Source organism: Protomyctophum bolini (genome assembly GCF_963924005.1).
Source record: "Protomyctophum bolini genome assembly, chromosome: 18".
NCBI lineage: Eukaryota > Metazoa > Chordata > Actinopteri > Myctophiformes > Myctophidae > Protomyctophum > Protomyctophum bolini.
Genome location: NC_137879.1, coordinates 11870585 through 11891534, shown reverse-complemented (window position 1 = coordinate 11891534; position 20950 = coordinate 11870585). Strand labels below are relative to the sequence as shown.

Genomic DNA, 20950 nt, shown 5'->3' with positions numbered 1-20950 from the left:
TTTTTTCACTGCATTCTTTTTCATAATGTCAAGGACCCCCATCTGGAAAATGTTTTATGCCAGGGACCCCATGCCAGATTTATGCTAAAATATTGTATTATTATTATTATTATTTGGAAATTATTTTCAAATAGCTGATGAATATTAGATTTAACTTGCTCATTTGTGTGCTTCTTTGGGGCTTGTTCATAGACCTGGTCGCTTATTTCTGTCGCAAAGTCTGGCAACACTGCTACCGCGGTGGGGGGGTGGATGGATGGATGACTGGGAGACGCACACGCACTGTTCACACATCACATACACACACAGGGAGGAGAATGGGAAACGGAGACTCCAAACTCCACTTCAGGAAAGCAGTAATCCAACTCACAACCAAGACACAGGTTTGTTTAAAAAAATATCTATATACAAACACGCACGTCTAAAAATATTGGACGCTTTTTAGATCGTGTGTTCATGGTCAGTTTGGTCTTATTTATTAAACTTCGAGTGCCAGATGGTAGCCTTTTAAATTGCAGCCTGGATGGATGACGCGCTATATATAGTAGGATGAACTAAACAAGGTTGAATTTGAACGGAGCTTGAGTTTAGAGTTATTAGGCTACTTGTATTCTGAATTGTTTACTGGTTATGATGCCTTTCTTTCTCTGTACATTATCATGTTTGTTGATAGGGGGATTCTCTTTGCCATTATTTGGAGCTGAGCTGACACGTAGAATCGTCCTATAGTCGAACCATGTCCTTCCTTGACCTTTTTACAGCTGCTGTTGAAACAGTATGATATGAAAGTATAGTCAATGTATTATGCTGAATGTACAGTGTTGTACACCTAGTTAAATTATGTTTGTTTAATATACAAAGTAAACACAAACGTATGTTCACGAGCAGCCATGCAGGTGCATTTAAGGTGGACCATGATGCTGAAAGAAACTCAGTAATTCTAAATGCAGGCCTGAGATTTCTTTGTTTTGGATCGAGTTTATTACATTTTCAGATATTGATATATATATATATATATATATATATATATATATATATATATATATATATATATATATATATATATATATATATAACTTAAGTCTGGCTAAAGGGACACTAAGAAATATATGTTAATGACGTTTAGAAGATTTAGAACACTTCTGGGGTCTTGGTGTGTGATATTTTAGATTTTAGCAGTGTTCATGATGTCACAGACACTGGTCTCACTTTCTTCCTGGACTACATGTTGTCTCAGTAAGACAGCTCTCCCACCTAAGCTGGCTCCTTTCCAAGCAAAGAAGCAGCGACTCTACTCCGAGTCTCTCCCTCGTGACTGAACTTCTCACCCTTTTTTTGTCTTGCCCCATTTATTTATACCCAGCCTGTGGAAGCCACAGATGATGCCTTCTGGGACCAGTTCTGGGCCGACGCCTCCACCACGGTCCAGGATGTTTTTGCCCTCGTGCCCGCAGCCGAGATACGAGCCGTCAGAGAGGAATCTCCCTCAAATCTGGCAACCCTCTGCTATAAGGTATAATACTCATTGAAGGAATTCTCTACAGTGGGAGACTTGTTTGCCAGTAAAGTGCAGGAAGATATCGGATTTGCATGGCATGTGTCTCCGTTCACCCAATAGTCTTACTAGTGCAGTGGTTCTCAACATGTGGGTCGCGGCGCATAGAGGGTCCCCACCTGATCTTGTGGGGAAAAAGTAACAGCAAAGTGACAATTTAAGGACTTTGAATACCTTTTGAAATACTTCAACATGAAAAAAAAATACCATTATTGCATCAAGAAACTATACTATAAAAACTGGTCAAACATTGGCCAACTTGTCAAATAATATAGAGACAAAAACAAAATGTTAAGCCTCAACAAGTGCTTGTCAGGGTGTCCCCAGGGGTCCCCAGTTAAAATTATCATATTTTGGGTGGGGGTCACGGCCTGAAAAGGTTTAGATTAGAACCACTGTACTAGCTGTTGTCTAGCCTTGGATACAGTCTGGGAAACTGGAATGCAGTTGTTTGTTGTTCCCACACTGAGGGTCTTGACTATATACACAGGGTCAAATGCGCATACGCTACATTTTTACATTCAAGTTTTTTAACCGGGGCATTTCCCAGAGTATAATTGGTCAGTGTTCCTGACAGTGTTCCTTGTTCCTTCTTTCTTTCTTTTTACCTTGCTCGTCTGGTTAAAGTGTAATGCTTTATCAGTGTGTCGTCCACAGTAACAGTCTTTGTATTGAGTTGTGCTTTCATGTGAAATGTACCCATGCTGCAAAACTGTTAATAAATACTTCAAACAATCAATTACATCTGGTAATGTTAGAAAAGGCTGAGTTACACTTTTTTATTACTATTACTTTTTGTTCAAAGCACACACCTGACAAAACACACCTGTGTTACATCAGCGTCCTCCATTTTCAATTCATCATAAATGCATAAAGTCAGTTTAATGTTGTTTAACGTTGTTTAATGCAACCAGAAAGGACTTTTCTATTTGGCTGTCAAGGCCAGAAAGTAGTTTTTTGTTTTTTGTAGGCATTCCTGCATAACTTCTGGATATGATGATGATGTCACGCACCCACTATATAGGATCATCTTTGATGTACAATCCAACACTTGCACATGTCGGGATTTGTTCTAGCTTATTTTCATGCCTGTATATATATTATATCGGCTAATTTTGTGGAGTTTGTGTATATTTGTGTATACTGTATGGTGTATTTTGCCCTGCTACTAAAAAGAAAAAAGTAGGACAGGTGACTTTTGTCTTGACTTTGGTGTATTTATGTATAGGTATTTTAAGGTGTATTACGGATGTTGTATTTGCTGGTTCAAAATGTAACTTTGATGATGTTGTATTGAAGTGTAATTTTTATTTCTGCCTCTTGGCCAGTTCCCACTTGTAAAAGAGACGCAGTCTCAATGTGAATTTACTGGTTAAATAAAGGTTAAATAAAAAATATAGCCTATAGTGAAAATAAAATTTGGAATAATGCTACCAAGTATCAAATGCATAACAAAAGTGAATATAATGCACGTTATGTTATATTATGTATGTTTACAGTACGCTACATTATTACAGACGGTGCAAGACGAGACCTTTTCAAATGTATTGATACCAAAGACTCCACACATTAAAATCAATCAAAAATGTTTAATTCACTTCTCCAAAAGTGTTCAAATGCAACCAAATAGATAAACTGATAAAGAACGTCTCAGAACATCTTTGGGCAGTTTTAAATGTGATTTAAACACAGAATGGCACATTGTATTACAAGCTTGAGTCATATACAGCAGACAGAGCGAACCCAATGATCAGGTTACCTCTTCTTTCAACACGTTATGTATAATTACATGAACTACCAGAATCTAGTAACTAGATGAAATCATTCAAACAAGTCAAGCTGTTATTTCTTTTTCTGGACCCTTGTGACATCCCCCTTCTTCTTTCGTTCAGTGCTCGCTCCATTGTCTACTGCCTATCATGTGGCTAACTGTTGTTCTCCGTTCCAAGGCAGTAGAAAAGTTGGTCCAGGGAGCAGAGTCTGGAATTCCTTCGGAGAAGGAGAGGCAGACCATCATGAACTGCACGCGGCTCCTCACGCGCATCCTGCCGTACATCTTTGAGGACGCAGACTGGAGAGGCTTCTTCTGGTCCAGTGTTCCCGGGGTTGGTAGATCTGGGGTAAGAAGACCAGCCCTGAAACGTGACTGTCATAATAAAAGGAACAATACGGAATGCACAGGTGCTACTGCTAATACCCACCGTGGCCCCGGGGGTGAGCACTTTATATTTGAAATCTGACCGTTTTATGTACACGTTAACTTTGTAAATGTAGCACGGCACTCAAAACAGGAGGAAGTTCCGCCATGATGCTTACCCCTGCCATGGTTCACCATCACGGTGAACCATGGCTAGGGACATGGCTAGTCCATTAACGATTGACTCGCTTCCCCCAGTACAGTATGTGGCCTTCTGTTCCCTGCAGCTGAAGGGACGTGAAAATAAATTATTTACTTTTATGTGAGCAACTATACCAGATTTTATTAATCACGGCAATAATATTAAATTAATTGATGACTAGGTCACATAGGATTGGTTAAAATACGAAAACAAACTGTATTTGTGTGCCTGCTGCTGTCAGTATTCTTTTTATTGATGTTGCTATAGTAAACAAATGGCACCTGTTTTTGAAGTTCTTATCTCAACAACCACATCCATTCTTTATTCATTTACTTTAAATTGTCAGAACAGTTTCTTCTTGTAGTCAGGCTTATTGTATCATATTGACATTTGGAGTTTCTCCTGCAAAATAAGATGAGACTTGTGTTTTCCCACATGACATGACATATTTCTGCTGCACGTCACAGACTTGGGGTACTTGTTGAAAGTGGTATTTGTTTGGGCGAGTTAACCACCTTCAACCCTTTGCAATGTCATTAATAGATAAAATATGGTCAATATACAAGCTCAGTGTGTCGCATATTTTCACTGAGACACCATCACATGGCAAATAGGGCTTGTCAGACGACTATTAAAATTAATTGTAGCATTTACACCTAATGTTGCTACTAGTTGTGTTACCTTCTATTGTCGACCTGAAAGCAGCAGATAGATACATTCTATTCATCCTCCGTCTGTCGACAACGTAGTTCTCTGTCGGCACCTGTTTCAGCAGTTTGATGATCCAAGGGTCTGGGCCATTTGAGAGCCTCAGTTGTGAATCGGTAGGAAGTGGCTGTGCTGTCTGGGCATCTCAAAATGTTCTCACACTTTGAAAGCTATGGGTGTAAAATTGAGACCAATGCAGAGATCTCTCTCTCTCTCTCTCCCCCCACCACATAATCTGTAAAATCCTGAATATTAATTTAACTGAATGTGTAAGGTCCATTCTTTCAGGGTTACATTGAGACGCAGGATTTTGCAGTGTACTTGGCCACATGGGTCTCCTGTTACCTAGTCTACAGGGGACCACGGTGCTCTGAACACTGCCCATATTGTGCCTCTCACTCCTCCTGGCCAGTGGTTGAATTTGGAACGTATTAAATAACCCCTAATTAAAGTGCGAGTGAGGTAAATTACAGAGCTGTATTTGGGAATGAGCAAAGGGGTTATACTTCATTGTGCAATGGTGTCGCATGTAAAAAATGGCGTGAGTTTAATGTTGTTAAATGCAACCAGATAAGACCTTTTATTGTATATGGGATGTCAAGGCCAGAAAGTATATATTTCTTTGCCTTTTCGGTAGGTTTTTCCGCATTCCGGGTAAGATGTAACCTGACGCTGCCAGATCCAAAAAGCTTGCTACACAAATTTGTTTCACAGCTTATTTGGATCTGGGATCGCGGAAGCAAATTCGATGACGGGGCTGTTCCTTTTTTTCAAGATACATGGTAGATGATTGGATGGGAGCGTCTGTCTATCACCGTGTGGGCGTGCAAACACAACCAATCATATCGACGTGTCTATATACCGTCACATCCGCATCCCGCCTTTAGCTCACGCTGATTGGTTCGGTGCGAAGCAGATCTGACTCAGGGCTCAACTCTGTCAGAGATCCCAGATGAGTGTTGTGTTGGGGAATATGTTTCCGCAATACCGCCCTCATCTGGCAGCGTCAGGTTAGGTAAGATGATGATGTCATGCCCAAAATAAGGGTGGTTAATGTTATGGAATTGTGTGCCAGCGTTGGGTTGTTATGATGGTGTGTTGTGTAATGGCTCTGCAGGAAGTTTCTCACATACTGTCGGTACAAACTGATTTAAAAAAAAAAAAGCTTGATTGCTTGGGTAATAAAATAAAGAATGCTGTCTATGTGTTTAAAAAAACCTTTAACTCTTTTAACCTGTTGTATTTCAGTGTCTGGATGAAAGTGATGACGACGGAGCGCGGCCCCTGGCCGAGTCCCTCCTGCTGGCCATAGCGGACCTCCTCTTCTGTCCAGACTTCACCGTCCAGAGCCACAGGAAGGGCGGCGCAGTGAGTGCACTTTTCGTATGGCAGACTCTCAAATTCGACCTAGCTTTTATTTAGGTTTATTTTATTTCTTCCACTTTTATTCCCAGAGCACAGCTAGGGGCCCTTGATGGCAGTATTACAGGTATGTTGGTTTGGCACAGATGGGTGGGTGCAGCAAGCAGGCTTTTAGAGTTGTTTTTGTTCATCTAAAAATGGTGTTGTTACACAGAAGACAGCATGCAGTGTGTACATTGGTTTAGCCTCTAAGCTACGTCAATGTCAATATGCTCTGTTAAAGTAGAGCAGGCATTTTGGTAGAGTGGTCCTCCTTCACACACAACGTCTTGAGCCGGCGGCCACAGTTAATGAGTGACTCCACTGAGTCTCCTACTGTGCAAGGCACAGGAGTGGCCCACGGCCATGTTTGTCAACTGGGCTGAGGACAGGAGGGTAGACGCGTCTTATCCGCACTAAGCAAACACCTGTGGATGTGTAGTGTGAGAGAAAACAAACGGCTGCCCCAACATCTATAGGGTTCTAGCTGCCTCTAACTGCCACCGCCCGCCCGGCCGGCACTCACAGTCACCGTAGGAACAAAAATGTCACACTTAATGGAGCATGTGTGAAACTGTGTCATAGAGGCTGGAAAATGGCCAGGGGCTGTTATTTGTCCCCATGGGTTCAAGTACACACACACACACACACACACACACACACACGCGCACACACACACAGTTAATGGATGCATGCTGTGAATTCTCTGGGCCTCCTTGAATGCGTATTCAGGACGGGAACCCCTTTTGGTGTTTTTACCCTTCAGAAGAGGAACGCCTTTTTAGGTTCTTGTTTCACATAGGGCCCTTTATGTGCAAGTCGATAGGCACAGTGCCCTTTTACTGTCAGAGCAACAGCAGCAGCACCATGTCGAGTGTATTCAAATAGCTGTAGTTATCTCTGCTGAGGTGTCATACCGTACGTGGAGATTGTCTACTTAATCCACTCATTGAATCACATGGTAGGAGTAAGTGTTAACACTGCCTCGGTTTATGGCACAGTCCTCTGTGTTAATTTGAGTCTTAAGAGTGTAAAAATGTTACGTTTGGTTCGATTTTTACACTCGCTGCAGTTGACCTTCAGATGTTACTGACTGTGTCAGTGTCAGTGTGTATTCTGTCTTTGCAGTGTGGCTCTGTGTATGTGGACAACTGGACACTTTAATTCAGGAATACTCCTCTATTATTAGTGCAGCTGCCAACCATTGTGAATGATGAAACCTGTACTGTATGTATTCAGATTCAGATTCCTTTATTTGCCATTGTGTAAAACACATAGGAATTTGTTTTGACATTTGCCTGTGCATTCCATTTTCCTTTTTTCACATATAATAATAATAATAATAATAATAATAATAATAATAATAATAATAATAATAATAATAAAACTTTATTTGTATAGCACCTTTCATGACATGAAATGCAGCTCAAAGTGCTTTACAGAGAAATGGAGGATAAAAGAAAAGCAAGGCAACAACATTAAAAACAAGCAGTAATGCAATACAGTGAGGACATGAATAACCAAAATAAAAAAAATAAAAGATCAATTAAAAGCAATGTTGTAGAAGTGGGTCTTGAGCTGAGCTTTAAAAATGTCTACAGAGGCTGCCTGACGAAGGTACAGTGGGAGCTTGTTCCATGCCGACGGCCCGTAGAAGCAAAAAGCTGCTTCCCCGTGTTTTTTAGTTGCCATTTTTTTTGGCAAAGCGAGCAGGCCGGCAGTGGAAGACCTTAGGGGGCGGTTTGGGACATATTTAGGCAAGCAGTCATGTAGGTAGGAAGGTGCGAGACCATTGAGAGCTTTATAGACAAGTAAAAGAATTTTAAAATCAATCCTAAAAACAACCGGAAGCCAGTGCAGTGATGCCAAAACTGGAGTAATATGTTCTCTCATCTTAGTTCTAGTTAAAACTCTGGCTGCTGCATTTTGGACAAGTTGTAGTCTGTCAGTTGTTTTCTTAGGCAGTCCTGAAAAAAGTGCATTGCAGTAGTCAAGCCGAGAAAAAACAAAGGCGTGGATTAGCGTTTTTGCATCGTCCAAGGACAAATAGGCTCTGATTCGTGCAATATTTCTAAGGTGAAAAAAGGCAATCTTGGTAACATGATTAATGTGTGAATTGAAATTCAATTCAGAATCAATAATAACCCCCAGGTTCTTTACTTTACTGTTACTTTCTACAGTCAGGTTACCAAGTCTGCTTATTATTGATTCTTTCTGCTCACTAGAACCGATTATGAGAACTTCTGTCTTATCCTCGTTTAGCTTGAGAAAGTTCTCACTCATCCAACATTTGATGCTAGACAGACAGGTCAACAGCGGGTCTAAAGCACAGGGATCATCTGGAGCCACAGAAAGATAAAGTTGGGTATCATCAGCATAGAAATGAAAATTGACTCCGTGATTGGTAATGAGTTCGCCCAATGGCAGTATGTACAAGGAGAAAAGCAGAGGGCCAAGAATCGAGCCCTGTGGAATACCAGAGCTGATGTCGTGTTTGTCTGAGTCAAACTCGGCTAGATTGACAAAGTAACTTCTGTTTGATAGGTAGGAGGAAAACCAGGACAGGGCCGTACCAGACAGGCCTATCCAGTGCTCCAGACGCTGTATTAAAATTGAATGATCAATCGTGTCAAATGCAGCCGTTAGATCTAGGAGTAGGAGAACAGATACATGTTTCTTGTCAGCAGACACCCTAAGATCATTAATTACTTTTACAAGTGCTGTTTCTGTGCTGTGACCTTTCCTAAAGCCAGATTGGAATTTGTTGTGCACATTGTTGTTCTGTAGAAACACATCCAATTGATGAAAGATGCATTTTTCTAAAACCTTGCCCAGAAAGGGTAGATTTGAAATGGGTCGATAGTTACCCAAAACAGAGGGATCAAGATTGTGTTTCTTGAGTAGGGGCCTAACTACAGCAGTCTTCAGTGAGTCTGGGAAGACACCTGATTGTAGAGAGCTGTTTACAATTTTTAGGATATCTCCAATCACACTGTCCAAGACCTCTTTGAGAAAGGTGGTGGGAATTTTATCCAATGAACAGGAGGATGATGTCATCTGTGATATGGTTTTGCGGAGTTCATCTTCATCAATTGCGCAGAACGTTAATAGGCTCCCCCTGGAGAGATCTACTCTGGGACCATTAGCTGCTGTTTGAGGGTTTGCGCTAGCAGCAGCACCATTCATAATATCAGCTCTAATGTTAAAAATTTTGTTATCAAAAAAGCATGCAAACTCATTACACTTAGCTTTAGAGGCCGGGAATGACTGCTTGTAGGACTGGGGGGGGTTTAAAAGTCGTTCAATGGTAGAGAATAGGACTCTGGCATTTTTCTTGTTCTCATTAATAATGCCAGAGAAATATGCCTGCCTTGCTAGACGCAAGGCTTTGTTATAGGCGACTGTTGACTTTTTAAGAATCTCTAGGTGGATGGTGAGTTTGTTTTTTCTCCACGCTCGCTCAGCTCTACGACATTCTTGCTTCAGTGAGCGTGTATGCTCATTTATCCAGGGTGTTATTCTGGTGTTATGTTTCTTTTTTGTTTTCAAAGGAGCCACTATATCAAGAGCTGACTCTAGTTTAAGATTAAAAATTTGAACCATATCATTTACTGGGGGGGTATCGGGCAGGGGGGGCCCCAGATGACGAGAGAACTCGTCGGCTGCAGAAGAGCTAAAAAAACGCTTTTTTATGGTATATTCCGTGATGTTTTTCTCTAGATCAGAGACAGTCATATTAAAACACAGCAGATAGTGGTCTGATAGCTCAGGCCTTTCAATAGTCCTTTCCACAGTGATGTTCAGCCCTCTAGAAATCACCAGGTCCAGAGTGTGCCCATGTTTATGTGTAGGCCCAACAACATGTTGGATAAACTCAAAGGAGTGCAATAACTCTAAGAAGCCCATAGCCACAGCATCTGTAGCATCATCCAGGTGAAGATTAAGATCACCTGAGATAAGAGTTCTGTCATAGTTAGTGGAGCAGATAGATAAAAGTTCTGATATTTCTGTTAGAAATATTGCTTTACTGCATTTTGGCGGGCGATAAATGCTAATCATTGGCATAGAGGGTTGACCAAGTAGTATAGTGGCCTGGTATTCAAAGGATGTGAAGCTGCCAAGGGTCAGAGCCTTGAATTTTAACGTGTCTGAAAAAATTATTGCCAGTCCACCTCCTTTCTTAGCCTTACGAAAAGAGTGAATGAAACTGTAGTTTGCGGGACAGGCTGGCGCTAGGAGAACAGCTCCATCCGAGCCAAGCCATGTCTCTGTTAGAAAGATTATATCTAGCTTCTCTTTACAGATTATATCATTTACAGAGGAGGACTTATTTGTTAGTGACCTGATGTTAAACAAGGCAAGGTTAAGCTTGTTGTCACATTTTTGGGGGCTGTGATGCCTGTGAGGTACAGTGACCAAACAGCATTCTCTCTCCAGACCACTCCTTGTGTTGGACACTCTATTTGAAATAACAGTAGAAATGTTGTGAACCTCAACCTGTGCAATGATTGAAACACCAGGCTTTCTAGAAGCATGGGGTCCATACATGTTTGTTGCTGCGCATAATGGACCCTGTTCATATCAGTTATCAAATGTATTTTCTAGGCAATCTGGAGCTGGGCTTGACATATGGGGCGCCGTCAGTCGGTAAACTCGTCTGGAAAGGGGGGTCGACTTTGTTCCAATGTTTATCAGGTCCACCATGCCCGGGGTGAACGAGAGGAGATGTATTGGTGAGGGAGTTAGAAATTCCTCAGTATCTTCTCCACCAGGGGACGCTGTGACTTCATGCTCTGTGATTTCTTCTCCACCAGGGGACGCTGTGACTTCAGGCTCTGATGTTTCTTCTCCACCAGGGGACGCTTCAAGCTCTGATGTGTCTTCTCCACCAGGGGACGTTTTGACTTCAAGCTCTGATGTTTCAAGCTCTGATGTTTCTTCTCCACCAGGATACACTGTGACTTCAAGCTCTGATGTTTCTTCTCCACCAGGGGACGCTGTGACTTCAAGCTCTGATGTTTCTTCTCCACCAGGGGAAGCTGTGACTTCAAGCTCTGATGTTTCTTCTCCACCAGGGGGCGCTGTGACTTCACGCTCTGCGAGTTTTACTCCTCCAGGGGGCGCTGTGACTTCACGCTCTGTGAGTTTTTCTCCTCCAAGGGGCGCTGTGACTTCAAGCTCTGATGTTTCTTCTCCACCAGGGGACGCTGTGACTTCACGCTCTGTGAGTTTTACTCCTCCAGGGGGCGCTGTGACATCACGCCCTGTGAGTTTTACTCCTCCAGGGGGCGCTGTGACTTCACGCCCTGTGAGTTTTACTCTTCCAGGGGGCGCTGTGATTTCACGCTCTGTGAGTTTTTCTCCTCCAAGGGGCGCTGTGACTTCAAGCTCTGATGTTTCTTCTCCACCAGGGGACGCTGTGACTTCACGCCCTGTGAGTTTTACTCTTCCAGGGGGCGCTGTGACTTCACGCCCTGTGAGTTTTCCTCCTCCAGGGGGTGTTGTGACTCCACGCTCTGTGCGTTTTCCTCCTCCAGGGGGCGCTCTACGCTCTGTGCGTTTTCCTCCACCAGGGGGCGCTCTACGCTCTGTGCGTTTTCCTCCACCAGGGGGCGCTGTGACTTCACGCTCTGTCAGTTTTTCTCCCCCAGGGGGCGCTGTGACATCACGCCCTGTGAGTTTTCTCTCCCAATTCATGTTTATGGGCAACACGTTACTGGCCAGTTTGGAGAGTTGACAGGGATGCTTCATGTTATGAAGCATGTTGGTGGAAAATAATTTAACACCCAGCTTGTTTAGGTGTGTTGCGTCTACAAAGAGATGCCGTCTGTCCCAAAATTTTTTGAAATTGTCAATAAAATTGAATGATTTTTGCAAGTGTGTTTCTTTTGTGCATTCCCTTGAGAGCCATTCGTTGAGTGCAAACAATCTGCTGAAACGCTCACTGCCTGTCATCGGGGGCAGTGGGCCACTAATCGTAATGTCAACGATTAGCTAGTGCCACGTACCCATTCACTGGAGGTAACAAAAAGTGTATTTTGGAGTAGGCAAAAGCTTCTATCTAAAGAACAAAAACAGTCCCATCCGTTTACAAGTATCTAGGATCCACTTGTAGAGATAAAAAAATAAAATAAAACATGGATATCTTTAGGAATGCAAGCATAGGCGAGAGCGGCGAAGCGAAGCGTCCTCACTGTGCAGTCACACACACACACATATAACAGTACAACATCCAGGGTGTTAATCTGGGTGTAAAGATTCACGCTTAAGGGTCCCTGTAGTGTACATTATATTACTGTGTACCACTAACTGTACCCATCTTCCCTCCCTCCCATGTAGCAAAAACACTTAATACTCACATTTGACTGCAAGTACCACAATGCATAACTCATTGAAGTCTTAGTGCTTTTTTTTTGTTTTATTCTCGTAGCAGGTTTTGTATTGGCCTGTACTTTTGTTGAAATATACCCATTCTAGTACATACTGTGAATACAAATTTCAATCAATCAATCAATCAAATCTTTGCAACAGGACACAGAGGACATGGAGTCCCTAGACAGCTGTGAGTACATCTGGGAGGCTGGGGTTGGCTTCGCGCAGTCTCCACCATTCAACTACCTGCATGACCAGCACAGGTAAAGGACTCTTGTCCACTTGTCCTTCTTTCTGTTGTTGTTGTTTCATCATGCAGCTCCGACTGATGTTTTGTTTATTCTCCTGTTTCCAGATCAGAGCTTCTGAAATTGCTTCTTACCTGTTTTTCGGAGGCCATGTACCTGCCCCCTTCCTCCGACAGAAAGACCCTCAACCCCTGGGTCAGCTTCTTCTGTTCCACGGACAACAGGTAACGCACACACGCTCACTCACACACACACACACACACACACACACACACACACACACACACACACACACGCATGTTCGCCTCATACCACAATGCATTTAAGTGCATTAACCATTTAAGCCCTCTGTAGAGCTGAAGTAGCAGGGTTATTGTTACACGTTTTCACTATTTTGAAAATATTTGAAGAAATGTGTTCAACATTTTTGAACACTTTTTGAAACAAGCAAATTTTACAATATTTTAAATTCTTTATATTTTTCAAATGAATGACATACAGTACCCAAAACAAGGACGGCAGGTAGAAAGTGGAAACTGTGATAACTTCTGTGTCAGTGCTGCTGGAGAGAGACCTACTTCTCCAACAACACATGCATACATTGTCCGACACCGAACCTCGACCTCTCTGTCGTCCCTCACTCCTCCCCACCATGCAGACACGCCCTGCCTCTGTTCACGTCGCTGCTCAATGTGGTGTGTGCGTACGACCCGGTGGGCCTGGGCATCCCGTACAACCACCTGGTGTTCTCCGACCACCGGGAGCAGCTGGTGGAGCAGGCCATCCAGATCCTCATCGTCACCCTGGAGCAGGAGGCCGGCGGCTCGGCCGCCAGCGCGGCGCTGCAGGCCATGAGCGCTGCCTCGGCCTCTCCCTCAGTGGAGGACCAGGAGGAGGTAAACCATGATGGTGATCGCCACTGTTTCCCAAACAGTGGGTTTTTGGTTTTTAATTATTGTTTCAAAACATAAAAAAAAAAAAATACTTTCCCCCCAAAAAGCTAAACTATCTTCATAGAAAAATCTTAAGAAATTCCATATATTTGAACAAAGGAAGTAGTGGATATAGCCGATCTACAAGCTCACAACGTGGTGCGAATCAACACGCTGTGAGCTTGTAGATCTGCTAATTTCACTAGTTTGTGTCTAATTCTTTTATTGGTTCACGGCCTAAAAGGTTTGGGAACCACTGATCTATACATTCATGTGTGGTTTAAATTTAGCCTCAGACAAGTCAAGTCAGTACACATGTGTGTCTGTGTCATACTATAGTCTCAAGCTGAGGCTTAGTATACAGTAAGTAAGCCTTGCCGAGCCATGCGGTCCATAGTGGCGGGAGCATATATCTCCTGTTTCTGTATAGCGTGAGGCTATAGCGTGATGTACAAGTGCACCCCCGGTGCTACTAGTACAGTATGTCGCAGCCAGGGACTTACCCCCAATCCAACCCTTGATGCCGAGTGCCAAGCAGAGAGGCATTGGGTCCCATTTTTATAGTCTTTGGTATTGAACCCAACTTTGGTATTGAGTCCGGGGATTGAACCCCGACCTCCCAGTCTCAGGGCGGACACTCTTAACCACAAGGCCACTGAGCTGTGTACTGCCGGTACTGATCACATACAGTAGTAAAGGTGAAGAAGATAAAAGATTATCCTCCCCTATATTCAGTATACTCGGTATACTATTTAAAGATCTGACCGTGATTTTACTTTTATTTTCATATCCTGTACTATTTTCTTGTGTATATCCAGTATTATCTGGTTGTCATATTATAATATTTTATTATTATTATTATTTAATGTTAGCGGTCCGCAGAGGATGCCACACCAATATTTCGCTGTTTGTACTGCGACAAATAAAACCTTGAAACCACATTCCGTTTTGACATTTTAATTCCTGTCTTTGCTCTTTTTTGGACAGCCTGCTGGACCTGATAATCTTTTTGTAAATTACCTGTCCAGGATACACAGAGAGGAGGTAAGATATGGCTGGCCATTTACAGTAGCTTCTAATAAGTGCCGTTAGATATAGCATACAGTGTAATCAATTCAATCAATTCAATCTTTCATCTCTGATGTTTGTGTTTGTAGGATTTTAGCTTCATCCTAAAAGGCCTAGGGAGGCTGCTCAACAATCCCCTGGTGCAGACGTACCTGCCCCATTCTACCAAGAAGATCAACTTCCACCAAGAGATGCTCATTCTTTTCTGGAAACTCTGCGACTTCAACAAGGTGTGAACTGAAAACAGGTTCACTTTGAACTTTAGTGTGGTCATTCAAGAAGATTCAGACTTCTCTATAGCGATAAGATCTTTTACCACATTAACCCTGGCGTCCATATTTTGGGAAATTCTTTAATTAAAAAAAGAAAAACACATCTACAAGCTCACAACGTGTCGCGGCACAATATGAGCTTCTAGATTTTCATTGGCTATTTTCACAATTTGTTATACAACTAAATATGAAGGACAAAAACCCATTCTAGGACGATGATGTGGGGTATGGCACTGTCTCCCTCATTTCTTGTAAAACAAATGCATCCAGCTCACTACTGACAAGAATTCATGCATAATTTCATTAATTATAGTGTTATTCTTTTGTGAGACTACTGTGACTCATGATGGAAGAGCAGAACAGCTGGACTTAAGGAAAGATAGCCAAATTTGTGTCCAATCTGCAAAATAAATGCTTGCCAATAGCTTTCTTCACATAATGTGTTCATAAAGGTGTCTACTATAACCTCTCAATTTGTTCCAAGCCAACTCCCATGGGAAACTTTGGGACAGCTGCTGAAAGTTGGTGTACCATTAACAACCACTTTTTTGAAAACATTCTTCCTTATATAACAATAAGACCTGATGATCATGTTTTAGGGTGGAAAAAAATCCATCTCCATCTTTAAATGATGCCAAGCGGTTATTATGTACACATTATGGACTTTTAATCCAAATAGAACAATGTGTGTTTCAGAAATTCCTGTTCTTTGTGCTGAAGAGCAGTGACGTGTTGGAGATGTTGGTTCCAATCCTGTTTTACCTGAACGAAGCCAGGACAGACCAGTGTGAGTCATAAGATACATACTACTGTATGTTGTGTGAACCCGAGTGTGTGCTCTTCTGTGTTTCTAAAGCCACAATCCATTATTATTTTTAAATAAAATTACATTTGAACAATTCTGTATGGTGAGTGTCTGCTGATAACGATTTTTGCAGATCCAATATTTATATTTTTATAGAACACATGAACACTATCACAATAGTACAATATCCCAAATCACAGACAATATCCAGTCTAATATCATGATATATTGATACTAGGGATGATTGGATCGGGACAACCCTACTGGTTCTTGTGAGTGAAGACCCACCCTCACTGCCCTTCCAGCCAATAGCATTAGTTACGGTTGCTTTTTGGGACTGGAAGTTCCAAGATGGTGGAGTTGAATTCGCCAAAAAAGTGGTTTGGTCTGTAGAACGTAACCAAGGGGGGCCCACTAGTCTCTATGATACTGCCAGTTGTCGCATGCATTGGTGTGTGTGTGCATTTATGCGCCTTTCTCCATTTTTATTTTATGCTTTTTGACGGTTTTAAAAATGTATGTTTGAAAATAGGGATCTTCTGATAAAGGTTTTTTTGCTCCTGATCCGATTCTGATCATTTGATTTAGAGTTTATGTTATTCTACTACAGCAGGCCTTTGTGTTTGTGCCCTTCTGTAGCTCGTGTTGGTCTCATGCACATCGGTGTGTTCATACTACTGCTGCTGAGCGGGGAGAGGAACTTTGGCGTGCGCCTGAACAAGCCTTACACCGTCCGAGTCCCCATGGACATCCCTGTGTTCACAGGCACCCACGCGGACCTGCTCGTTGTGGTGAGTGAGTCTGCTCGCATGACATTCGGGGGGGGATTTCTGTGAATGAATATTTCATCCCACTGAAGGCACGACTCACTCACTGTCTTTGTCTGTGAATTCATATTCCATCCCACTGAAAGCTTGACTCATCCCTTGGCTCCATTTTGTTGTTCAATAGATCTTCCACAAGATCATAACAAGCGGACACCAGCGCCTACAGCCCCTTTTTGACTGCTTGCTCACTATAATTGTGAATGGTGGGTGAAACGCCTAATACTGTATCACCCCCTGTTGAGTGAATGTGGAAGCTACAGTGTCTGTAATACCGATATATATAGATATTATTGGCTGAGAAGTCTGACAAACTAGGTTTCCTCATCTGTTGCTAAATGACAATTCTGTTACCGTCAGCCGTTGTTTCATGCTGGGATGTGCTTGGCTTCCTATTTTCTTAAACAGTATCACCGTATCTGAAGAGTCTGTCCATGGTGGCAGCCAACAAACTTCTTCACCTTCTGGAAGCCTTCTCTACCAGCTGGTTCCTCTTCAGCGCTTCCCAGAATCACCACCTGGTCTTCTTCCTGCTTGAGGTCTTCAACAACATTATCCAATATCAGTTTGATGGTGAGAACAGAGATGGTGTAATTACACACTTTTAATCGTCTTTATAATTTACCGATCTGCAAGCTCATTAAAAGTGGGCTTACGTAAGTGGCTATATGGATCCAATGCATTATATGTATTATATATATCATTCTTTTCACAATTATTGTAATTTGAACCAATTGGATATTGCAGGATATGACTTCGACCGGATTATACATTTTGTTAATCTGCTATAACTTCTATTTTGTGCCCTTACAGGTAACTGCAACCTGGTGTATGCCATAATCCGCAAACGTAGCATCTTCCACCAGTTGGCCAACCTGCCCTCTGACAAGTCATCCATTCAGAAGGCCTTACAGAGGAAGAAAAGGGGTGCACCCAGCATATCCAGGACCACCTCTACAGAAAATATATCCGCGGAGGGTTCCACACCGGCTGTGCTCACTGAGCCACACACACTCAAAACCACACACACACTCAAAACCAGTCTTGAGGCCACTCCAGGTATGAATTATATTTTTTCTGCACTCAAGTCAGACTATGTAACTTCTTTTTACTGACTGGTAGAATTGTCATTTGTCTTTCATATTTTATTCTATCTATAATGTTTCTTCCACATTAAGGAAGCTGCAAGTACAATAATTTAACTGGTAAATTGTGCATTTATATAGCACTTTTATCCAAAGCGCTTTACATAGATTGTGCATTAGATTCACCCATTCACACACACATTCATACACCGATGGTGGAGGAAACCATGCAAGGCACACTTCGACACTAACTCTGGGGGAGCCCGGGATCGAATTGGGAACCTCACAGTTTTCCCATCCAGCTGTTCTACCGGCCACTCTATCCCTGAGCCACAGCCGCCCCTCAACTGCCTGCAATATTGTTGCAACTGTATTGTACATGCACGTGACAATAAATAAGAACCACCTTCGTGAACACCTTGAACACTGTCGTTTAGGAATTGACAAGCTGACAGAGAAGTCCCAGGTGTGTGAAGATGGCACCATGGTTGCTGTCCAGCAGGATAATCCACAGAACTCCATGGACAGTAGTGGCATCACAGGAGACAGCAGTGGCATCACAGGAGACAGCAGTGGCATCACAGGAGACAGCAGTGGCATCAATGGAGACAGCGATACAGAGTCCATTATAGACAGAGATGATGAGGTGAAGGCCAGAGAATCTCTTTAATTCCTTCTTCTTGTACGTGAGCTTTTGTTTTGTTCGAATTGTTAACCGCAAACTGCTTTTCTGTTCAGATTTTTCATACAGATTCAGAAAAAGCAAGGAGTCGACTGCCAAGCCTGTCAACCGCAAAATGGAGTGCTACTCCGGACTGGGTAAGGCCAACCTTTAATTTTATTTTAGTCCATCTTTCGATTTGTGTTTATTTTCAAGATTTCTTTCTAAGTGGTTTCTTGCATAATGTTCTGCTGTGCTGTGTTGCATGTTTTCAGGTAATGTCCTGGAAGACAAAGCTTCCTCTACAGACCATAATGCGGCTGCTTCAAGTTCTCGTTCCTCAGGTGGAGAAGATCTGCATAGACAAGTAAGATGTTCATGTTGTACAGCTTTGCATTTCAACTTTCAAAAGGGAAAATAGATTATACTTAGATCGGACGTGGAACAGATTACATTTTAGCTGTATGAAAGACGTGAGTGTCGATCAATGATCGATTTCTTTTAATGTTTTGATTGGAGCGTTGTCCGTGTCATTCTCAGGGGCTTAACGGATGAGTCTGAAATCCTGAAATTCCTTCAGCACGGCACACTAGTGGGTCTCCTGCCGGTCCCCCATCCCATCCTCATCAGGAAGTACCAGTCCAATGAAGGCACTGCCATGTGGTTCCGTACCTACATGTGGGGAGTTATCTATCTACGGTGAGCATATTGGTAAAGAAGCAGTTGCGGTACTTGTAGAGATGACATACAAAAAATCTCCCTGTGTCGTCACTATTTTGGGCTAGCCAAAATAGGAACAGCCTTTTCAGATGGGGTCGGCGGCTAATATAATTTTTGGGGTCCTTGACATGAAATAGCTTGAGACCACTGATAAAGAAACATAGGTTTTTCAGAAAACTTTGAGAAGACATTTGTAGAATCTGGTCTCAGGTCTTAATGATTTTCTCTTTGACTCTTGTTGTCATAGGAACGTGGACCCCCCAATCTGGTATGACACCGACGTGAGACTCTTTGAGATTCAGAGGATTTAGACCAATCTCGCCCGAGGGATCTAAATCTACTTTCTTTCCGGGAAGCAAAAGACTGCATTAAGAATTCAGAGGAAGATTTTTCACAATCTGCCATCAAACAAGCATTGACTCTCTTTTTTGCCAACACTCAGAGTTCAGAACCGGACAGAAGAATAGTGACAACAATAACAAATGTTTGTTGTCTGAACTGTATGAAACTGTACGAGTACTGTAAAAACAAAGGAATGCCAAATGAACTGTACAATCTTTAGATGCTAAGTTAAAATATAAAATATATTAAAAATATATTTATACAGTTTTTGCCATAAGTTACATAAGCTTTACATACAGCTTTATTTGATTGTTTTGCCTCCGACAACTGTTTGAAACAGACAGTCGGAGCAGCCATGTTTGAAACAGACTGTTTGAAACAGACAGTCGGAGCAGCCATGGCAGCAGAATGAAGAAGGCTTTGCATCTTTTCTATAAGGGAAACCTGGCCTTTCCTAATGAACTGCAACCAGAGATCTATGAGAGCACACAAACATGATGAATATGTGAAAGAGCCGGTTTTGTATTCGCTCAGATAAATTTTTTTAGATGGGCAGAGAGGAAAAGACAAAAAAATGAAGGAAATATTGTCTTGTAACATATGAAGGCATACAATAAATGATTGAAGTATGATATACAGTATACAGTGTACAGTGTACAGTCTGATTTGGATTTTGTTACTGGTGCAAATGTGTGATAATCTTTTTGACGAAATGCGTGATTAACCTTTTCTGTATTTGGGACGTTCCAAATACAGAAAAGGTAACCAAGGGTCCTGAAAGGGGCTATGGAGAACATATAGCCTCTTATTCTGAGAAAGATGTGCTGGGTTGCTCTCTTGTGATACTCAACCTCAGGCCCGCGGGCCACATCAGGCCCGCGGGACCATTATGACTGGCCCACCAATGAATGAATGAATGAAAAAAAATCTGGAAAATGAAATAAAAATAAATAAATCTGAATGAAGTTATCTTTAATTACATTATTATAAGTAATACTATTAGAGTTGTACTATTACTCGAACGAAAATAAAAGCTTGGGGGGGGGGGGGATGCAATGCAAATGAAAGTACTTTGATACATTTTGCGAAAATAAAGCAATTGAAAGAGAGAAGTTATCAAGTATCATTAATGTCGTAATTTTATCTACTGGCCCCTGGCCCCTTGCCATTTTTGTAATGTGGCCCACAGGTAAATCTATTTGAGTATCCCAGCCCATGATGTTTTACCATCCCCTTCTTGGCCAGCAGGTGGTGCTGATGTGTTCATCTCCAGAAGTGAGACGTTAGTCTTTGCCACTTGCATTTCTACAGATGCCTTTTTCTACTGCGGCTTTGGAACAGTTGTTAATTTTCTGATTGGCTGGGCCCAAAAACCAGCCCTCTTCTGATTGGCCGGGCCCAAAAACCTCCCCTTTTCTGACTTCCCAAAACAAACTGGTCAGACTACTACATAGCCTCACTCCCCGAACCCATCTCACCCCTGCCCACTTTGACAGGCTGGAATGGCTTAGTGTGTGTGTGTGTGTGTGTGTGTGTGTGTGTGTGTGTGTGTGTGTGTGTGTGTGTGTGTGTGTGTGTGTGTGCACACAGCAGTTAGTCTAGATGTAGCCACAGTGGA

The 20950-nt window shown here is 42.3% G+C and overlaps 1 protein-coding gene across 1 annotated transcript; it reads left to right on the top strand.

Annotated features, from left to right (window-relative positions):
• Positions 1-317: 317 nt before the first annotated feature.
• Positions 318-19814, top strand: hid1b (HID1 domain containing b; the record flags this gene model as incomplete). Its single annotated transcript, XM_080788970.1, has 19 exons — positions 318-383; positions 1364-1513; positions 3505-3675; positions 5851-5970; positions 12535-12638; positions 12731-12847; positions 13282-13519; positions 14543-14599; positions 14713-14853; positions 15592-15682; positions 16340-16491; positions 16652-16730; positions 16933-17097; positions 17338-17583; positions 18047-18255; positions 18348-18428; positions 18546-18637; positions 18811-18969; positions 19238-19814. 19 exons carry the CDS (start codon positions 318-320, stop codon positions 19299-19301), a joined length of 2502 nt encoding a protein of 833 aa, XP_080645096.1. The 3' UTR covers positions 19302-19814.
• Between the last annotated feature and the right edge of the window lie 1136 nt (positions 19815-20950).